Source organism: Prunus mume, linkage group LG4 (assembly GCF_029339155.1).
Source record: "Prunus mume cultivar Tortuosa linkage group LG4, ASM2933915v1, whole genome shotgun sequence".
NCBI lineage: Eukaryota > Viridiplantae > Streptophyta > Magnoliopsida > Rosales > Rosaceae > Prunus > Prunus mume.
The window spans coordinates 1111614-1132623 of NC_142701.1; the positions used below are offsets into that span (position 1 = coordinate 1111614).

Here is a 21010-nt window from a genome sequence, read left to right on the forward strand (position 1 = left end):
GTTTAAAGATTCAACATTAAAGCTGAAATTTCCCCTTCTCACCCAAATACCCCCTTTTCCCTTTTCTGAAGCTGAAAAAATCCTTAGTCTCCAATGTTAAGGATTAAAACGAAGTGAGGCCCAAAGCACGTAACGGAACGTCCAGGTGGTAATCTGAGATAAGCTTGAAAGCACAAGGAATGTACATAAATAAGTCCAAAAGAAATTGCACACAAACAAAATTACTTCATAAAAAATGGAAACTCTAAATGGGTCACTATCCACCATTTTTAGAGCCCATTAGGGACTATGGTTGGGCTTGCCCTAACAAGCTGCCCGCCCCACACAGAAGACGTTTTGGCGGGAGTTGAGCCCTCAACCTCCAAATTTCCAATTCCAAAAGTCCTTCCCAAACCCCCGAAACCTCAAATGCACTCCGATCTCTGAATCTCAGACAAATTAGAGAGTGAGAGAGAGAAATGGCTCGGGAGGAAGCGCAGCTGAGCGCGGCCAAGAAGTCGTATCGAAACGCTAAGGCTACGGGGAACCACGAGGAGGAGGCTCGGTGGGCGAATGTGATCGGTGACATGTTGAAGAAGAGAGGGGAATACGTGGAGGCCCTCAAGTGGCTGCGTATCGACTACGACGTCTCCGTCAAGTACTTGCCTCAAAAACATTGCCTCCCCACTTGTCAGTCACTCGGTGAGCTCTATCTTCGCCTTGAGTTTTACAAAGATGCTCTTCTGTATCAGGTATTTTGTCGATTTGGCTTTGTTTTGTTTAAGTGTTTTTTTATGAATTTTTTGTCGGATTCTATGTTTTTATTTTTCGGGTTTAAGAATGTCGAATATTGGAAGTTGGGTAGTTGTGATTGTTTGATTGCTGAGAAATTTGGGGAAAATGAAAACAAAACGAGGGATTTGGGTGAGATTATAACCAACTTATTATATTAATAAGAAGGGTTGAGCTGAGTGGAGGGGTTTTGTTTTCTGTGGGATCTGTAAAGGAAGTAGTAGACTTGAACTTCAGCATCTGTTTGGTTGTTGAGAATGTGCATGAAAGTGAAGCAGGTGAAGAACTTTGAGTAAGTAGGGCTTAATATGTTGGGCGCAGATTTGATTGTTTGAATTCTTGAATTGATCAGATTAAATAAAAGGCCAGGTTAATCCCTACATTGACTACTTTCAAGTTTCTAGTTCGTTGCAAAGTCTTAGCAAACACCCATTGAGATATCAACTGTAGCCTTAATATTAGGTGAATAAATTATTTGACGTCTCTTATTCTGTAGAGAGATTTATCGAGAAATCATATAGTTTTGGATGTATGAGTGCTACTTTTGGGAACCAAAATTGAGTCTTTACCTGTTGTCTCTGTTGCAGAAAAAACATTTAGAGCTCGCTGAGGATGCCAATAATCTCATTGAGCAGCAAAGGGCCAATACACAACTAGGTCGTACCTACCATGAAATGTTTTTAAGGTCTGACGATGACCATTATTCGGTTCAGAATGCCAAAAAGTATTTCAAGTCTGCTATGAAGCTTGCACAGATTATCAAGGAAAATCCACCTACTAAGAATTGTTCTTTCCTCAAGGAATATATTGATGCGCATAACAATATAGGAATGCTTGAGTTTGACCTTGATAATCTGGAAGAGGCTCGAAAAATCTTAACTAAAGGATTGGAGATTTGCGACGAAGAAGAGGTAATGGCAGACGATGATGGGCGCAGCAGGCTCCATCACAACCTTGGAAATGTTTACATGGAGCTAAGGATGTGGGATAATGCTCGGGAACACATTGAGAAGGACATTATGATATGTAAAAGAATTGGCCATTGCCAAGGGGAGGCAAAGGGCTACATCAATCTTGGTGAATTGCATTATCGTATTCAGAAGTATGAGGAAGCACTCCTTTGCTACCAAAAAGCACGTGAACTGGCAAAATCAATGGAAGATGAGGATGCTTTACTCAGGCAAATTGATCAAAATATTGAAATTGTAAATGAAGCCATTAAAGTAATGGATGGGCTGAAGAAAGAAGAGCAGAATCTCAAAAAGCTAACAAGAGACATGGCCATTACAAGAGGCACACCGCGTGAGAGGAAGTGTCTGCTGCAGCAAAATGCTTCTCTTGATTGCCTCATTGAGAAATCAAGGACAATCTTTGCCTGGCTGAAGGTACATACTTGGCTCAATGTGTTTTGTCTGCCTTTCTAACTTTTTTTTAAATGTATGTTGCTCTTCATAAGGAACAACGCTCCATCTTGTTGAGTTAGTCTCTTGTTTTTCTGTTATTCTTGTTATGCTATTAAAAACTTTTCCTGTCATTATTGAAAAATTTCATATTTCAGCTCCTTGAATTTGCGAAAAGGAAGAAGATAATAGCGAGTGAGCTTTGTGACCAAGAAAAGCTGAGTGATTCTCTTTTGGTTATTGGAGAATCATACCAGAAGCTAAGAAAGTTCAAGAAAGCCCTTAAGTGGTACATGAAGAGTTGGGAAATATACAAGTCAATTGGTAATTTGGAGGTAAGTTGGTGTAGTTGGCCTTTTTTCTATAACATTATACAGTATGATGTGTAATTTAGTGTCCTTGACAGAGAAGTAATGTGGACATAAAACATGCTTAAAATAATTGTTAGTAGACTTTGGTAAGCTTGGTGCATGCGATATCATCTAACTAGAGATCGAGGTGGTCGTGCTGGGCAACAATGGGATTTCATTAATGTATATTGATTGTGTTGATGGTTGTACTGTACTTCTGTTGTTTGATAGATGCTGACTCAGAATTGTTAATGCGTAGGGGCAAGCGTTAACAAAAATTAATGTAGGTGATGTTTTGGACAGTGATAATAATTGGGAAGGAGCACTAGATGCATTTGAAGAGAGTTACAGGTATGTTGTTTCTAGTGGACATTTCTTTTTGGAATTCGAAGATCATAAAGAAGTTTTTTAATCACCATGGATTCTCTAAGGTGTCTGCATTCATGATGATTGCATATAAAATTGTGAAATACAAACATTTGACATCAAAAATATCTGAGCATGTGGCTCACATAGCTTTAATATGCTGTTTATTTATTTTTCTTTGGCATCTCATAGTTTTCAGTTGTTATAACAAATTATACAAACTGTGTGTTCACGTGAAAAAGGAGTTGTAGTTTTTGTTGTAGGGTGCGGAGAGTATTTATATTCAACATGTGAAAAATAAATCTTGAGAATAAGATGATGATCATCTTTCATAATTCATGAATACAGTACATAGGTGTTTAAATAGAACACCAATACATCAATTGTCCTAATTATTTTCTAGAATCAACTTTTTTTGAACTGTACATCTGTAGTAGCTTCCAAACCAGAACCAACTTGGTTTTCACATGCACAATAGAGTCAATGCAAGAGTGTGAGAGTTAAGAACTGCATTCCTAGGCACTATATTTTCACATTGAGTAAATTTATCATAAAGAGAATTAGAGATAGTGCATAGTTTGATGCCCATTTTATTTCTATTCATTTTTCCTCTATCCATTTGTTAAAACTGCTGCTTTTATTTATTAACATCATCATCGCAATTCACATTGTTTTTGAAATGTTGCTATGAGGTTCAGATATTTAATAATCATTTTGTTCATCTGAAATACAAAAGAAAATGAATCTAAATTTAGTCTTGAGAGAGGATATATATATTACGTAGATTATGGCTTTAATTTGGTCCATATGGAGATTCATTTTGAGGACTTGTGAATGATTCATGTAGCCAACCCCATATTTTGGATAGAGTTGTGTTTTTTTTCTTCAAAAGAGCTATTAGTAACTATTCTAGCTCAAAAGATACCCTAGAATATAGTCAATTGATTTGCCTATAAATGCATAAACTTTCTTTTCTGACCCAAAAATAAATTTTCTTGCTTTCAAGGTTTATGTTGAATTCATACTGTATTGTCTTTGCAGGCTTGCGGTTGAGGCGAACCTTCCTTCTGTACAGCTTATGGCGCTAGAGAATATGCACTACAGCCACATGATAAGATTTGACAATGTTGAAGAGGCCAGGTAATTCCTGCAAGTCCCTCACCGCTCTCGATGCAATGTAAAGTAATGACCAAACGGTTAATAATATAAGACTTTAGGTTGTATCATTATTTTTATAAAATTTTCAATAAGTTATTTTAAAAGGTGGATACCTCTGTGCAGGAGATTGCAGCATCGAATCGACAAATTGAAGCAATCAAAATATAAAGATCTTCAAACAAAAAATGTGGCAGAGGATCACTGCTCTGAATCTGATACAGAAGGGAGTGGTCATCTGTCAGATAAAATGTGCAATGTATGCGGTTCATCAGAGATAAGAAAATGCAATTCTAGCAAATCACAATCTTTACCCAGTTCGACCAAAGCTTCACCCAAGGTGAAATCCGCTCATTTAGGAAAACAAAATATTACAACTGAGACAAATGTTTCACAAAAAAGTTTGTCTGAACCAAACACTAATGAGCAGACAGTCGTTGGCCGTAAACGCATTCGTTTAGTCCTTTCTGATGATGAAGATGAAATGTATGATGAGGTACAATGCTCAAAAAGCTGGTCTAAAAAACTCCCATTAGAAGATGTTGCTACATCTGATGAACGTAAGTCTTAACCATTGACTAATTTGATCTACATATTTTAACCACAGTGAAGAGCCATAAAATCTAATGTTTTTCTTGTCTGGTTGCAGTGAAGATTAAAAGAAATACAGCCAGCCCTGCTCGTAAATTTCAGGTAGGGGCTCGTCTTGGATCGATTGTGATGAATAATCTCACCCTTGTGTTGTAGTTGGTTTTTAAGTGCTTAACCCTTTGGGTTTTGCAGGATGTCTCATCCTATACCTCAAATTGTACCACAAGGTCTTGCAATCCTGTTAATATTGAACAAAGCTCTAGTTCATGCAAATCCAGGACTCTTAATGTGGTCGCTCAAAATGGCAGAGGTTTTGGAGCTTCAAGCTCCGAAGAAGGTTCCATTGCTGCTAGCGGCTCTAAATGTGATATCGGTTTCCCCGAAAATCTAGTTAATAAGAATCATGGTGCCCATCTTATTTTTCTTACCTCTGATGATGAAAACAATGTGAGTGCTAGCCAATTTACTTGTAGGCAGATGGTTCTATCTGGTTGCATATGACTCTGCACCGTGCTGTTGCCACTATTACAGTTTTAATATTTACTAAATTGTGGTCTTTTGTAATTGCAGCAGTGCATTACAGTCAAGATTGACAAAGACCTAATACGTTTGGATAATGGCTCATTTATGGATTCTGATAAGTTAAGCATTGAGTCTGTCAAGGTTGAACTGGCGTGCTTATACTACTTGCGACTTCCAATGGAAAGAAGATCAGAAGGTGGCATTTATTGAATTTAGTATCTTTGAAGTTGCTGATAGTTATGGCACTAAAACCTTGACATATAACTTATAAGTGATTCACTGCTGCAGAACAGACTGGGTTCAATTAATAGTTGCAATCAAGATGTTATTGCATACAAAGAATTTGGTTATTTTTTATATTCTTTAACAGAAAGCAAGAAAGCATTGGAATGGTCCTTTCAACATTTTCACTATCCTCCAAGATGAAAACTAGGTGGATGGGCATATATGAACACCAGTGTGTTTGAAATAAGTTTGCAGTATGGCATAGATATTGTGGCACATATGGGGGAACTATAGTAACCTTGTTGAAATAATCATGCTAAAGATGATGATTTCACAATTAAAGAGTAGGGCACGGTCTCAGTCATGCATCACAAATTCTGGCCAAGTGGCTCACACATTGCTAAGCTTACCTCTGTGCTACTTTAGTTGATTGCATGTGTCTAAAACGATGCTCATGTAAATTCCACAACTTCTCTAGATTGCATCCTTAAGCGTTTTGGTACCATTGGGTTTAGATTGATATATAAATATATATGTATATCAATCTATCTATCTATCTAGTGTTAAAGTATCTGTTTCCTCCAAAACAACTTGTGATCATACTAACACTTGGATTGTGCATTGTTAGGGCTACTTCCAATAATACAGAATATAAAATGTGGTGAAAGTGTCATACAATCCGTGGAAACATTTCAAAAGCTTAAGCAGGATATGGGGAAAGTCTTGGTTGAAGCTTTCATTGATGGTATGTGTTTCAACAGTTTGAAGCTTATTTCATATGTCCTCATCTTTATTTATATGATTTATAAAAACCTGTTGACAACTATTTGTAATTGTTATCAACAAACTAATCCTTATTTTGAATTATTTTCATAAATATATCTGGTTGATTTTCTTTTCCTGGGATTTTCTTGTGGGGTTGGGTGGATTTTGTTGAGATGTTATATTTTGATTAAATATATCTTCCTAACAAGTAATTTGTAGAGTATGAGGACTTTTTACTAACAAAAAAGAGAGAAGTTAAAGTACTTTTTGGTGCTGTTTCCACCGATTTTGTCAATTAGTTTTGGGTATGGGATCCTCTTAACTTTAACATGGCATTAAAGCAGATAATTTATCTGCCAAGTCCAATATGCCCACACATGCTCCGCGTCATGTGTTTGGCTTAGGTCTGGCCACACATGAGGTTACGTGCTGAGGTTATACAAATCCCCCATCGAATCCTCTAAGCCTTGCATCTCAATACATAAAATTTTGGGCCTCTCTTCCCCTTGCCAATTGGTTTTGAATTGGATGCTCCAACTATTACAAGTCGCTTTGCTTGCATCTGTTGTAGATGGTTAGCTCCATGAGAATTTTTTAGGGTTTGAATATTCAATCTTAAAAGGTATATATGATTGATTCATCATAAACAGTTCTGAAGAAAACTGTCTTCCCAATTGCAATAGTTGCTGTGAAGACCTTGTGTAACTATAGCTAAATTAACAGAAAAGTTTAATAATCTGCTTGATGGGATTTTTCAAATTGGGAAATTACTGCTTCGAGGAGGTCAATATGATCTGTTTAAAATACTGAAGAAATCAGATGCTTTCATTTAAAGTCTTTTCTTAATCTCTTTGTCTCTGGAAACTTTTCAAACTGATGTTGGATGTAAAGAGAATTCTTCCAATACAACTATTTGGAGCTGAGGTAGATTTCTGAACTCTTGGTAGTCTTACATTGTTGAGCATACATATGATGATGCAGATTACTGAGTATTTTTTAGTCAGTCCCCAAATGGAGTTCATGGGCTTCTGTTGTTAATCACTTCAATGTAGTTGGTTTTCCTTTATATTTCCCCTTTAACTTTCTGCTAGCAATAAATGTAAGATTCTTATTAAATGGATTATATCCAATTTCTTTTTCTTCCTTTTTGTTAAAATCCAACTTTGCATGTTGCACAGGATGGGTCCAAAAGCGCTTGATAAAACTGTACACTGATTGCTGCTACAAGTTATCTGAGACACCTAATATGAAATTGCTTAAGAAACTGTATGATCTGGAGGTAAGACTGGAGGCAATCTAGTGAGGACATCTTTGTTCTGTATTCCACAACCTGTTGTAGGATGATTATAACATATTCTCTCATTGAGGCTTGAATATATCTTCTGATTTTGGTTCTTTTTTTGTCTACCAGTTTTCAGATGATGAAGTTACTGTCTCTGAATGTGAATTGCAAGATTTATCAATAGCTCCATTGTTGAATGCCCTGTATGCCCACAAAACATTTGCAATGCTGGACCTTTCTCACAATTTGTTAGGTAATTTTTTATTAACATTTTCAAGTGTTGCTTCTGGACTAGAAAGTGTGTTAGCCTTTCTCTTTGATATGCTACTACTAGACCGAACCCTCTTTAGTTCTTGCCTATATAAAAAATTAGTCCAGGAAATTTTGGGTAGTGTTAACTGTTTATTGGCTCGGTATTACCCAGGAAATGGTACAATGGAGAAACTGCAGCATGTTCTGACATCATCAGGCCAAAATTATGGTGGGTTAACGTTGGATTTGCACAGCAACCTATTTGGTCCAACTTCTTTGTTTCAGGTTTGTAACCAACTTAGCGAGAATTTTCATGTTAAAGCTTAAGTGGAGTGTTTTTGGAAGATTTACCCTACATGTTTTTCCCAAGTAGGGTTCTCTCGCTTTTGTTTGATGCTACAAGGATTTATTGTGCATTAATGGAGATAAGTGGGTTAAACTTGACTTTGCATTTCTAATATCTTGTGAGGTGGAGCAAAGGTATTACCTTTTCTTTTTTGGCCTGAACAACAATGGTACTACTAGACCTCATGGTAAATGTTAGAACATAGGAAATTTACAGTGTTAAGTTTTTTAGATTAATGGTATCAAAGCAGGAGATCTTGAGTTCATATCTTTGTAATGATAACCTCCTGAACTCCTAAATTCCTTTTGGTAGGGAGAGGCAGACATGTAGGAGTATTAGAATGTAAATTATTACCGTACATCCTAAGTTGTGAAAAATGGTAAACCAATAAATTTCTCTGGAACTAGTTAATGACTGAAACTTCCTCTATCATATTGAGAAAGCTAGAACCACTTCTAAGGTGTCCCACTCTCTCTTTAAAGTTTCTTAATTAAAGGTTGTACGTATGAACTATTATTTTTGGCATTTTAAAATTTTCCAAGTCAGTGCCCACTTTTTCAAATAAACCCTTTCTACATAATATTCTATCTAATTACTAGTTATCTGGGACAATTGACAAAGAAACCCGTAAGATTAATAAAAATTGCACACATGTTTGGTGCATGTGAAGGAGCCACGTAACTGTAAGTATTTCAAGGTGCCAGTTTGATGTTGAGGCCATCAGTTTTAGTAGCCTACTGGTTCTTTCATGTCTGAACCCCCATTATCTTTCCTATTGTCTCTATTGATTGAAAATTTAGAAGAAAAAAAGAAGAAGATAATTCTCACGATATCAACGTATTTGCAAACGTGGATTTTGTAGTTTTATATTTAATGATGATAAGTTGTAGTCATGAGTAGCATATTAAATTTGTTGTTAGCAGGGCAACAGTATGGCCTTTCTGTATGTATAATAAGCTCACTATAAGTCTATAACCATTGGTGTGTCAATCTGTAGATTTGTGAATGCCCTTTGCTATTTTCTCGATTGGAAGTGCTCAATATCTCTGGAAACCGTCTCACTGATGCATGTGCCTCTTACCTTTCAACTATCTTGGAAAATTGCAAGGGTAAAGTGCTTTCCTTGAAGCTCAACTATTTAGAATTTTGGTTGCTGTTTCGTATCTATTATTAGTAGCATATGTGCTTCTTGCTAAATTTAATTCTTTTAACACAATTTGTTCAAAATAAGGCTTAAACGTCTCCATGTTTCTACTCTACTTATGTGGTATTCACTTGTAGCTCTTTGCAGCTTGAGTATAGAGCGGTGTTCTATCACATCTAGAACAATTCAGAAGGTTTCTGATGCATTGAATGCTTCTTCTGTGCTCGAGCAACTTTGTATAGGTACGCTTGACTTATCGTATTGGCAATCAGTATTATTCCCTGGACTCTTTATTTTCATTTAATACGTTTTCTCAATTCCTCTCTTTCCACAGGACATAACAACCCAATTTCTGGAAGTACCATCACTGATTTACTTTCCAAGCTTGGCACTCTGAAAAGGTTTAGATTGAATTAAGTAGTCACTCTTTCCTTTTGAAAGCATAGGTAACAGATATGCACTGACTGGTCTAAATATACAAATTACTTTCTCTAATGTAGATTTTCAAAATTAAATCTGAATGGTTTGAAGCTAAGCAAGTCTGTAGTTGATAGCCTTTGCCAGCTTGCTGCAACCTTGCCCTTCTCAGTATTAAGTCTTGGGGAAACTGGTATTGGAATTGTGAGTGCTCTCATTTTTCATAACTTACTGTTGTTGGACTTAATTCACTAGTCATATTCTCCTGTTCTTTTCTTTCAATTATTTATTTATTTATTTATTGTTTTGCAGGATGGGGCGTTAAGATTAACTGAGTCATTGTTCAATGGAACTGCAGAGTTTCTAAAATTTGACTTATCATATTGTGGTGTGACATCTAATTACGTTCTCAAACTAAGCACTGTTTCTTCTATGATTTGTGGCATTCTTGAGCTGAACCTTTCCGGAAATCCTATTATGCAGGAGGTTTGTTCTTTTAACTCGGGATTTTGCTAATAGTTAAACTTGTTATGCTTGTCTTTTTGCAACTAGTAACCATTCTGGGTAGTGTGTGTGATGAGTATGCTATACCATTAAGCTCTTTCTGCCAGCTACGATGTCTGAAAATGGCAGTAGTATGATGAGTATCAGAGATGACCATCTTAATAAATAACCGTAAAAGATGACTCTGTTTTACAGCTTGAATACCAAACAGTTTGAGTCTAAAAGATGTGTATTTAACTTGTCTCAGTCTAAAACTGATCTAAATCGTTCAAATTTAAAATTACATGTAAATATGTAGCCCTGATATTCCTGAGGTTGTTTAGTTGAACCTAAATGAGATTATTTTGTCATTAACCCTCTCCTAGCCCGGTGGTGTCAGATTCAAACCTCCATGGCACCTTGGTAGTTTGTGTGAGAGAAATCCCCCTTCCCTTGTAGTTTAGACTATGACTCATATTCAACAACCAAAAAAAAAAAGGCCGCCTGTTTTTAATACATTGTTTGCTAATGGCACCATCTATACATTTGCTTGGTCCTTCCACTTTGCTTGTGTCACTTTTGGCATGAAATGCATTCCTCACCATGTATTCATTGAGTTTCATCATACATGGCCAAATCCTTCTAATCCGCTTTATCTAATATCATTCATAGATGAGACATCTTTACCTTCAGAGCAGTTTCCTTTCCACTTTCCCCTGTAATCATCTATCTTGATAGTTTTAATCTACATTCCCTTTTCTCCCCTTTGATATGCCGAGAACGGTATATGGAACCCTGCAATAATTACCGAAGTTCCATTCACAGGGTTGAACTAGCAGTTGAGGGATCTGTTTGTGATTGTACATATCTGATGTAATTTAGAACAGATTTGTTCATATCTGCATACTTGCATCTTCTGTACACTTTGTGGTTGCTTGCAGCCCTTGAAGTCTCTGGTGGTCAACCTTTGTCTTTTAGTACCACTAGTAAATTCCAGATGGAATTTGACATGGTGTTCAGTTAAATGTGAATGTAATGGCTATATATATGGCTATGTATTCAAAATTTGAATATTCTCTGATAACATAATCTATCAGTCAGAAAATCCTGATTACCATTCAATGTTCCCTTCTCTCAATAGGATGTTGTCATTTGTCCTTAAGCTAATCTAAGTGCTGTGACAGAATTTCTGACCTTATTGAAAACAAAAAATGGTAGTCCATGCTATTCTAATTATTTTAATTTCAGACTTGTTATACTGACCTGATCCAACCATGAACACAGGGTAGCCTTGCATTATCATCAATGCTTTTGAATTCTCAATGTTGTCTGAAACTTTTGGTCCTTCAAAAGTGCCGGCTTGGGACTGCTGGAGTTCTTCGAATAATGCAGGCATTATCAGGTTCACACCACTAAGTCCACTTCAGTTCTAAATATCAGTCCCTCCCTAGAAATGAACTTACAATTTGTTGGTTCGATGTTTTAAGCAGGTAATGGTTTTCTCGAAGAGTTGAATCTAGCTGATAATGCCAATCTTGATAGACAGAACTCTGCTCAACCGGGGTCATGCAATGCGAACACCAACTTAGATGGGCTTGAAGTTGCTGATAGTGAAGATGATGAAGTAAAAGCTGCTGCATCTGGACTTGATGACAACCACACAAGACCGTGCCAAAGAAATTCCTCATCTTCTGGATGTCAGTTTATTCAAGGGCTTTCAAGTGCCATTGATATGGCAAAGAATTTACGATTACTGGACCTTAGCAATAATGGTTTCTCCACACAAGACGCGGATATACTGTATTCTTCATGGTCAAGATCAAGATTTGGTTCAGCTCAGAGGCATATAAAGGACCAGATCATCCATTTATTTGTGGAAGGTATCAAGTGTTGCGTGAAACCCTGCTGCAGAAAGGACTAGTTTTCTTGCTGCTACATCTTCATTGAGGGATTTGCAGGGAGGATTTGAGGCACTTGGGAAGCTTAAGCTATTTTTATTTTATTTATGTGTATATATATTTATATTACCCTTCAATAAGTTCCACTTCCAGCGGACTTCCAGTTGAGTTCCAATGAATTTTCTTAATAATATTAAAGTCTTTTAGTTTCGTACCAAACACACCCAGTCTCTTTTTTTTTAATTTTTTTTATTTACATGATATACAGTGGATAATCGGTCTTTTTACCGGTTGTTTTGTTTTACCGACCGATTGATCGAACCTCAGAAGATCAAAGAGTAAGAGATATTTAGTGATATACCAATTCTTAGCACTAATATTATAGATAAACCATACACCATTGAATTTCTATAAACAAACTCAAAAAAATCCCAAAAAATGATATCTGGTCTTATTGAATTTAATATTGATTATTAAATTATTTTGATTCCCTATTGAGTGTTTTGGGTATTTTATGAGATTTTGGGGTTGGGTTTATTTTAAGAAATTGATGGCAGTTTTGTAATTTATAAGAAGTTAAAAGTCTCTTTGTTATGTTGTAAATGGGCTTTGGGTGTGTTTCTAAAATCCATTTCATATGGGGTATTTTTATAATTTGAACCCTTATATTGGGTATAATAGTGAATCTCCCCCTACATAAATTAAAAAATGTCAATAAATCATAAAAGAAAAGAAAATGTTAAATTAATTTAATTAATGTGGTTGTCCATCTCATTTTCCATATAAGGTGGTATGAGAATGTGATATACAAAATGCGGTAAGAGTAGCATTTTGGTGTACTCACAAGCGCTTTTATGGGCCCAAGTCCTCTTGCTCATGCATTTGTTTTGCATGTCGTAGAGCAAGCGTTGGCTTTTAAAACAAGCACTTTTATGGGTTTCCAAGCTTCGTTTACAGTATCTTGATATTAAATGTGATTCCAAGACTCCAATACAAATCCTTAATAAAGAAATTCAACTTGTTGACAATATTTGGCAACTGGTACAATCTTTTAACAGGGTTTCTATAAAGCATATCTTCCGTGAAGTTAACATGGCCGCCCCAAAACTCTTGCCAAGAAAGAAAGGACATCATTTTACAAATACTTGTATTCGGTTCCGTTCCGGAATGAAGTGTTACTTAAATTTAAGTTTGATTTGTACGGTTGTTAGATCCCTCGAGAATCTTCTTCTGCACTTTGTTTTCAAGCCAAAGAAAAAAATAAATCAATCAATCGAAGACTGAAATGTAGCACGATTCGATTCAAAGATATATGCCGTGCTGTATTGGAGTCGTATACCGAGCTTTGTCAGGTGAGATTTCATGCCAACACAACCACAAAACCAACACCATCTATCCATGATATATTATCTAGTGATGGAAGCTCATATTACTTGCAGTTTGAACACCAAAAATCTGATCCCTAAACGTAATATGAAAAGGTTATATTATATCGACTATATGGAGAAAGATTATTGTTTCGCCACAAAAATGCAATATTTTCTGTTTTGACAACTTTGATCAGTTCAGCATTGTCCTGCCCTGATGATGCACGTTTGTGAATCCTTTATAAGGCCAGACGTATCCATGTGAGCCATTTCTCTTAGATACAGATTTTGTTATTTGCATGTATATGTGAATCCTAATTATTATAGGTTTACTATATCATAAAGTCCATACCATTTAAAAATTTTTGGGAGGAGAAATTCTTGTGTGATGTGTGGGACGAATGTGGGATCCACAGGCGTGGGCCCCACTGCTTCACTACAGCATTTCATATGAAATTTTTTTCATATATGTGTATTGCCTATTTAGTATGATGACCAGGAGAATGAAACATGGGTTTAAGGCAATCTTTATAGGGAAATAGCTCAAAATGCCACTCTTTTTATAATTTTAACTTAAAATATCACCTCTTTTTTTTTTCACAACTATCACCTATAAATATAGATTTATTGTCCACTTATTGCACACATATCACATTTTCAGAAATTTTGTTCTCTCTTAGCTCGCTCAGCCCCCTTTTCTCTCTCTCTCTCTCTCTCTCTCTCTCTCTCTCTAGCGCAGCTCTCTGTCTCTCTCTTTGCTCTAGCACAGATCTTTGTCTCTCTCTCTCTCTCTCTCTCTCTCTCTCTCAAGCAGCTCTGTCTCGATCTCTGTTCTAAATTGCGAACCTCTTCTTCGACCCCATATTTTAGGCATGTCTTCTAAATAGTTGCTTGCAGCCTTGAAGCTCTATTGGATCGCCGACCTCGAATAAGTAGTGTTGATGGTTATTTTCATAATATCTGTTGGAATATGTGAAATTTGTTTTATTTTGATTGCTTGGGTTTATGTTAAATTGGTTTTGGCTTTAATTGCTTTGTGTTAGGTTTTTTGAATCTTCATTATCATCCATTTGGGTTTTTACCAATTGCATTTAGATTGCTCTGGATATGTAAATCTTGAAACTTTGGACTTTCCATTTGATGTAGTGGATTTGTATAGTGTGATTGTGATGAATCCTTGTTCACTACTGTGTTAGTGTTGTATTGCTGTTGTATTCCTGTTATTTTGCTATGGTATTGATATTATATTGCCTGATTATTGTGGTTGTATTGTGTTAATGAAATGTTGTTTTTTCATGGTCAGAAATGGAGACAATTGTTATTCTGGTTTGCTACAATGGAAAATGGGTAACCTCAAAGAAGATGTGCAAATACGAAGGGGGTAACTCAAAAGGCTTAATAGTGCCACGGACCATCACATTTTTTGAACTGTTGGACCGTGTGCATCAGATTGGTAATACAAACAGCAGGGAAGACAAGGTTTGCTTAAAGTTCTCAGTTTTGGTGGCCTCGAATGAGTGGAAGCACATAAAGATTGAGGATGATGATGATGTCAAATTTTTTATGAAGTACAATTGTAAGGTAACACCTTCAAAACTAGCTCCATTACTCGTGAGTAGAGAAGATAATGGACTGACAAGTGATGTAGTTGATATTATGCATATCATGACAGATAGTAGTTGGATGGGTCGTTCTTTAGTTGCCATTGTTGAAAGCAATGAAGTGACTCGGAATAATAAAAATGTCACTGATGTGGGAGGTGATGTTGGGACAGATTTTATAGACATGATTGATTTTAGCGAGGTGGAGGAAATGCATGGTGGTGATAATGGTACTGAAAGAAATGAAGTGTCAGTGTACTCTGCCCCTCATATTTTAGGCCCCTTGAACATATCTACCCAATTGCCAATAATGCATTTAGGAGGAGAATCTGAACCCACTCGTGAACATTATTTGAGTCAAATGGGTGAACAAAACGGGTACAATGTGGTCAATGTAAATGATGGAGAAGCATATTTGGACACAAGGTATTCGTGAAGTGATTAGAATTCGAAAATTACAATTGGGAAAATTTTCTCTAGTAAGGGAGTATTGTTGACCGAGTTACTGTTGACGGCATTGAGAGGCCGCTTTGAATTTAAGGTGCAATTATCTTACACTAAGAGGTTGCTTGTGGTCTGTTGTCAATGTCAATGCCCATGGCCGGTCCGAGCATCGAGAATTGGAGAATACAACTTCATGATTGTGAGGTGTACAGCTGTCCATGAATGTAATTTGAGGTTCGTAAATGGCAACCATCGTCAAGCAATCGCTGCACTTGTAGCCACTTCATTTAAAAGGAAGTTAATGGATTCTCGAACAATATACACACCAAGAGACATAATGAGAGACGTGAAACACAACTTTGGTTTCACCATCCATTATTCGAAAGCTTGGAAAGCAAGTGAGTTAGCTCTATTGTCCATTAGAGGATCAGCCGAGGAGGCTTATTATATCCTTCCAGCCTATTGTTATGAATTGGAGAGTATGAATCCCGGCACAAAGACACACATCCAAACTGATGAGAACAATCACTTTGTGTATTTATTTATGGCAGTTGGTGCATGTATTAGAGGGTTTCGTTCTTCCATGCGCCCAGTGATAGCCGTGGATGCCACTCATTTAAAATCTAAGTACAAGAGTGTTATGTTTGTAGCAAATGCATTCGATGGCAATCGAAATATACATCCTCTTGTTTTTGGGATCAGGGATTTGGAGAAGGATGCATCATGACATTGGTTTTCACTAAACTTCATGAAGCCATTGGTGAGTGTCCCAATCTTGTTATCATTTCTAATTGTAATGTTAGCATAGAGAATGTGTGGAACAAAGTTTTTCAAACGACACAACATGGCATATGTTTTTATCATATGAAGGGGAACATGAAACGCACTTGCAAGTTGAAAAGGCGTGATCAAATACTTATGCACTTTGAGCAGGTTACGAAATCTTATTCCATTGCTGAATTTGATTGTCATTTTCAAAAGATCAAGAGAAATGAACATGTTGCTTAATATCTTGAACATGCAGGGTTACATAAGTGGTCTAGAGCTCACATGGATGTACGCCGCTACAATGTAATGACAACAAATATTGCGGAGTCAATAAACTCAGTCCTTAGGTTTGCAAGGATGCTGCCAGTAGTACATTTGATGGCTCATTATGAAATAGTTCACCGAACGTCGTGAGTTGGCTATGAATTGCACAACAACATTGTGCCTCAATTTTGGCGAGAAGAAGTTGAGGAATAGGTTGGAGGATGCTGCAAGGATGAATGTCGTTAAACTAAATAACGTACAGTTTAATGTTTTGGACAGTGATATGGACGGCTTCGTGGATTTGACGAACAACAGTTGTAGTTGTAAAAAGTTTTAGCTTGAGCAACTACCTTGTAAGCATGTAGTTGCAGTTTGCCGCTTCTTGAAACTAAATGTATATTCGAAGGCTTCTTGGTATTACACTTGGAATACTTGGTTGGATGCTTATTCGGATAGCATCTACCCGGTACAGCCTCATGCAATGTGGGTTATTCCTAAAGATGTTCGAAGTCGAGTTGTGCTGCCTCCCATGGCAAAGGTCATGCCAAGCAGACGGAAGAAGCTAAGAATTCTCACGCAAGGAGAGGGCAACATTATAAGAAAGTGCTCAAGGTGCGGTTCCATAGACCACAATAAAACCACCTGTAAAAACAATATCACATTGCGCAATTTATCTTAGACAATATGATTTGTGTTGCTTTGTTAGCTAGTCAACTTTAATTTTATTTATGGTGGGTTTCGTGTTATGTTGAATGTGATTTGTGTTAAATTTGCATAATTTGGGTTGCATTGCCATACAACATGTTGTGTTCCCTATTTATATTCACAGTATCGCTATCGTATTGTAATTTTATTGCCTTTAGATTGTCATTATATTATACTGGTATTGCTATTGCAATGTAAACTGTGAGTACGAAATTAAAGGCTTGGAATGTAACTCCAAACGGATCCAAAACATTAAAGTTTTTAGAATTCCATTATTACACAGTTACTGTGATACTCCTACTACACTTTCTTTTCTGATTACAAATTCAGCCGATGCATGGGGCAAATGTGAGGCAAATATAAGGTCAAATGTCCGATGTGTTTGGCTAAATATAGTTGTTGAAGCAGCATTACAACTGTTAAGCCCAACAGATTGCTCATGTCTTGCCAAGAACACCCTTGAATTTATGCAATGTGCCCAAACCAGTCCCAAAGCTGGACTCACCCTTCTGCCTCATGTATGCAGGCACTCCAAGTTTCCCAACCTCACCTCATTCACTCCATCATGTGGCCCAATAAAATCCACTACTTGGTTGGTGACAACCACCGCCAACCTAAACTAATTTTCTAAAGCTTTCACTGTTCCAGATATCTTGAAGAACATTTCAGACCGCCATTTCAAATCTACCGGTGTTGTTTGATACTGTGATCGGAACAATGCAGCAATGGAATTAATGACAATGAGTTTCACAGGTAACCAGGTGTGATCAATGGCAATAAATGCTTGTATGTCTCGAAGGACATGGATGAGTTGTTGAGCATCATGAACGCCATGAACATATATGTCTTCCAATGGCTTCATCCCTATTAAGTTGGGGTATGATGCATGATAAAGGTTGCCTAGTTGTTGCAATTGACGAAATGAGAAGCTGAATTCTGTGAATATGTAGAGGGAGGAGCCCCCTAGTCCACCATGTGAGGGTGGGAGCTGAGCTCTAACCGTAAGTTGGAGATAAAGTTGCATCTTTTCGGAACCATTCTCCCCTACCAATTTTGTTATGGAGTTGCAGGGTATCCCATCGCCCAAGCAGCCATCTAGTATTGGGCATCCGATGGATAATTTAGGGGTTAAAAGAGGAATGAGCATGAGGTTTTGTGGTGTCATGTTTCTGTAATTTAGGGGGAGATGTGATGGTGATGCAAGACATGAATTGTATGTATAGAGTCCATATTAAAGGTGTGTAATGTAGGCCATATGTCTTTTAAGGGATGTATACTTCATCCCTTTTCCAATTTTTAATTAAATTTTGGTTTTGTTTTTTGTTGTAATTTTTTTGTCTAAGATATTTTAAAAAAATATGCTAATGCAGTACCTACTGCAATAGGATCGTATTATAACTCTATTGTACTCTCATTGACATCATATTGCCATTATACACATGCTTATTGTGGAGTTATTGGCGCTATATCGCCACTGAACTGGACACGGATAAACTATATACGCAGAAATACAAAAAGAGGCATCATAGTTCTATGAAATCTAATTTTGAAACTTACATAATACAACAAGAGGCCACCCCACATTACATAATACAAAAAGAGGCTACTTGAACATGATTCCATTTTACATGTTGTTTCCACTACATTTTATAGCCAGTTCAAAGTCATATTAAAGTGTCACAAGTTTCCTGCTGTTGACACATTCGAAGTTGCATACTCTTCAATTGTAGCGATCGCGACCCATGAAATTCATGACCCACTCCACAGTGATGTTGTCCTAGTTTCCTTCTGGATCCACTATTTTTGCAAACTTACGAAATAGTTCGCATTCAGATTCCACTTGTTGTTGCTTCAACTGGGCAATTTTATCAGATTTCTTGAATACCATAATTGCAGTGGCAAGGGCAATTTCAATTTTTGCTTTCATACCCTTTATATTGAGGAGATGCATGCGGGCATGACAACGAGAGCAAATTGTGCACTTTTTTATGACACCCCACTCAGCTTGGCCCTCCGCAATTTTTGAAACTATGTTCGCATGGAGATTTTTCCAAAACATGGTATTGCCTCGACATTGCTGCATGTCATGGACCAAGTCTACAGTGAGTAAATTGGGTGACTTGGCTTGTGTTTCAGTCTCCCTTCCTTCAACAATTGAAAGCGTTGGGTTTGGTGTGAGGTTATTGTCCATGATTTTGGATAGTTATTGTAGGCTGGTGTAGGACTTAATTGGAGAAAAGTGGGACTAAATGCGATGTGAGTGAAATCAGTGGGGAAGGAAATGGCTGCAACAAGTTAATGTCATGGAAGTTTTCCCTTCATTCAGTTGGGTTAATTAATATAGGCAGGTATTAATGATCCGAGTAAATCGAGAGTAATTGGCAGGGCGTATTGGGGGAGTAATTGGCGGGAGGATTGGTGGAGTCATAGGATAGTATTAGGCCAGCATTATTACCCACTGGCTATATGCATTTTTTTAAAAATATATTTCTATTTTGAATTTTCCGAATTTGGTAAATTTCCCATTATGTAATTGAAATAATTTGCCTAATTTGCCTAATTCAACAACTAATTCAAATTATCCAATATGGTAATTTTCTTATTTCCCATTTCCGCAATTTCAACTCGTTTCCAATTTTCCAATTTTCCAATTTTCCTATTATCCAATTTTCCTATTTTCCATTTCCTTATTTTCCTATTTTCCTATTTTCCAAGTTTCCTTATTTCCTATTTCCACTTATCCTATTTTCCAATTTTTCAATTTTCCAAGTTTCCTTTTTTCCTATTTTCAATTTTCCAATTTTCCAAGTTTCCAATTTTCTTATTTCCAATTTTCCAATTTTCCAATATTGAAAGTTTCCTTTTTTCCTTTTTTCCAAGTTTCCTTTTTTCCTATTTCCATTTTTCCAATTTTCCAAGTTTCCAATTTTCCAATTTTCCAAGTTTCCTATTTTCCATTTTCCATTTTTCCTATTTTGCAAATTTCCTTTTTTCCTGTTTCCTATTTTCCTATTTTGCAAGTTTCCTTTTTTCCTATTTCCATTTTTCCAATTTTCCAAGTTTTTCAATTTTTCAAGTTTCCTTTTTTCCTATTTCCAATTTTCCAATTTTCCAAGTTTCGTTTTTTCCTATTTCCAGTTTTCCAAATTTCCTTTTTTCCTATTTCCAATTTTCCTATTTTCCAAGTTTCCTTTTTTCCAATTTTCCAATTTTCATATTTTCCAAGTTTCCTTTTTTCCATTTTCCTGTTTTCCTATTTTCCAATTTCCATATTTTCCCCAATTTCCATTTTTCAAATTCCCAATAATTGCTTAGTTATATAGTCCTTTTTTGGCCTGAAATCAACAATTTCCATTTTCTCATTAAGGTTTGGTTTTTTTTCGTTTGTAAGGCAATTTTGTTGTTGTTATTGTAATGCTCTACTGTTCTAAATGATAGCCAAGTAGTAAATGGTGTAGTTTGCAATCCCATCAAGTTCCTACATATAACTGAAGCTTCCTACCATTTCTGCAGCATAGGCACCTTCTTAATAGGAAAGGTAATTATTCTTGCTGTTATTGTTGTTTACAAGTGTTCATAACATCAAACTAGAGACTAAATGTACCTTTATTTGTTTTTATGCAATCTGCAGCTGTGAATTGTACCCAGCGATACTTAAAAATGTCGAATGTACGCCCTCCAAAGGAGCATGTCAGTTCCTGAGACCAACCGTGGCATGTGCCGTTCCCATCTCCACCTCTGACTCCCAATCACGATCCCACTTCATCTGAAAGTGAGGCTGAGAGCAATGATGCGCTTGACAAAATCTATGTCATCAAGCACGACCTCCAATATTTGTCTAAGGCAGCAGATTGGTGGGAGAGCAAATGTGATATTCATGGCCAAGTTATGGGA

The 21010-nt window shown here is 36.6% G+C and overlaps 1 protein-coding gene and 2 pseudogenes across 3 annotated transcripts; 2 read left to right on the plus strand and 1 right to left on the minus strand.

Moving 5' to 3' along the window:
- Positions 1-341: 341 nt before the first annotated feature.
- Positions 342-12186, plus strand: TSK (tetratricopeptide repeat (TPR)-containing protein). Of its 3 annotated transcripts, XM_089049679.1 has the most exons (21): positions 342-731; positions 1359-2156; positions 2330-2506; positions 2781-2872; positions 3929-4027; positions 4169-4382; positions 4473-4602; positions 4692-4735; positions 4826-5080; positions 5204-5351; positions 6009-6125; positions 7324-7424; positions 7557-7680; positions 7852-7964; positions 9023-9134; positions 9307-9411; positions 9504-9570; positions 9670-9790; positions 9899-10072; positions 11354-11471; positions 11560-12186. In XM_089049679.1, the coding sequence occupies exons 1-21, from the start codon at positions 459-461 to the stop codon at positions 11988-11990; spliced, it is 3813 nt and encodes a 1270-aa protein (XP_088905805.1). In that variant the 5' UTR covers positions 342-458; the 3' UTR covers positions 11991-12186. The 3 variants fall into 3 exon arrangements, with proteins under 3 accessions (XP_088905805.1, XP_008229265.2, XP_088905804.1); XM_008231043.3 differs by having other exon boundaries at positions 4169-4602; XM_089049678.1 differs by having other exon boundaries at positions 4169-4602; positions 5207-5351.
- Positions 12187-14639: 2453 nt separating this feature from the next.
- On the plus strand, positions 14640-17090 carry LOC148917601 (uncharacterized; annotated as a pseudogene).
- A 309-nt stretch (positions 17091-17399) lies between these two features.
- On the minus strand, positions 17400-18281 carry LOC103328679 (DNA repair protein XRCC3 homolog pseudogene; annotated as a pseudogene).
- Between the last annotated feature and the right edge of the window lie 2729 nt (positions 18282-21010).

Bases quoted from the DNA above. Each gene is read 5' to 3' on its own strand.
- TSK (XM_008231043.3), top strand. From the start codon at position 459: ATGGCTCGGGAGGAAGCGCAGCTGAGCGCGGCCAAGAAGTCGTATCGA. The intron at 4,603-4,691 runs GTAAGTCTTAAC...GTCTGGTTGCAG, and splicing joins TGTTGCTACATCTGATGAAC to TGAAGATTAAAAGAAATACA. The intron at 7,965-9,022 runs GTTTGTAACCAA...GTCAATCTGTAG, and splicing joins GTCCAACTTCTTTGTTTCAG to ATTTGTGAATGCCCTTTGCT.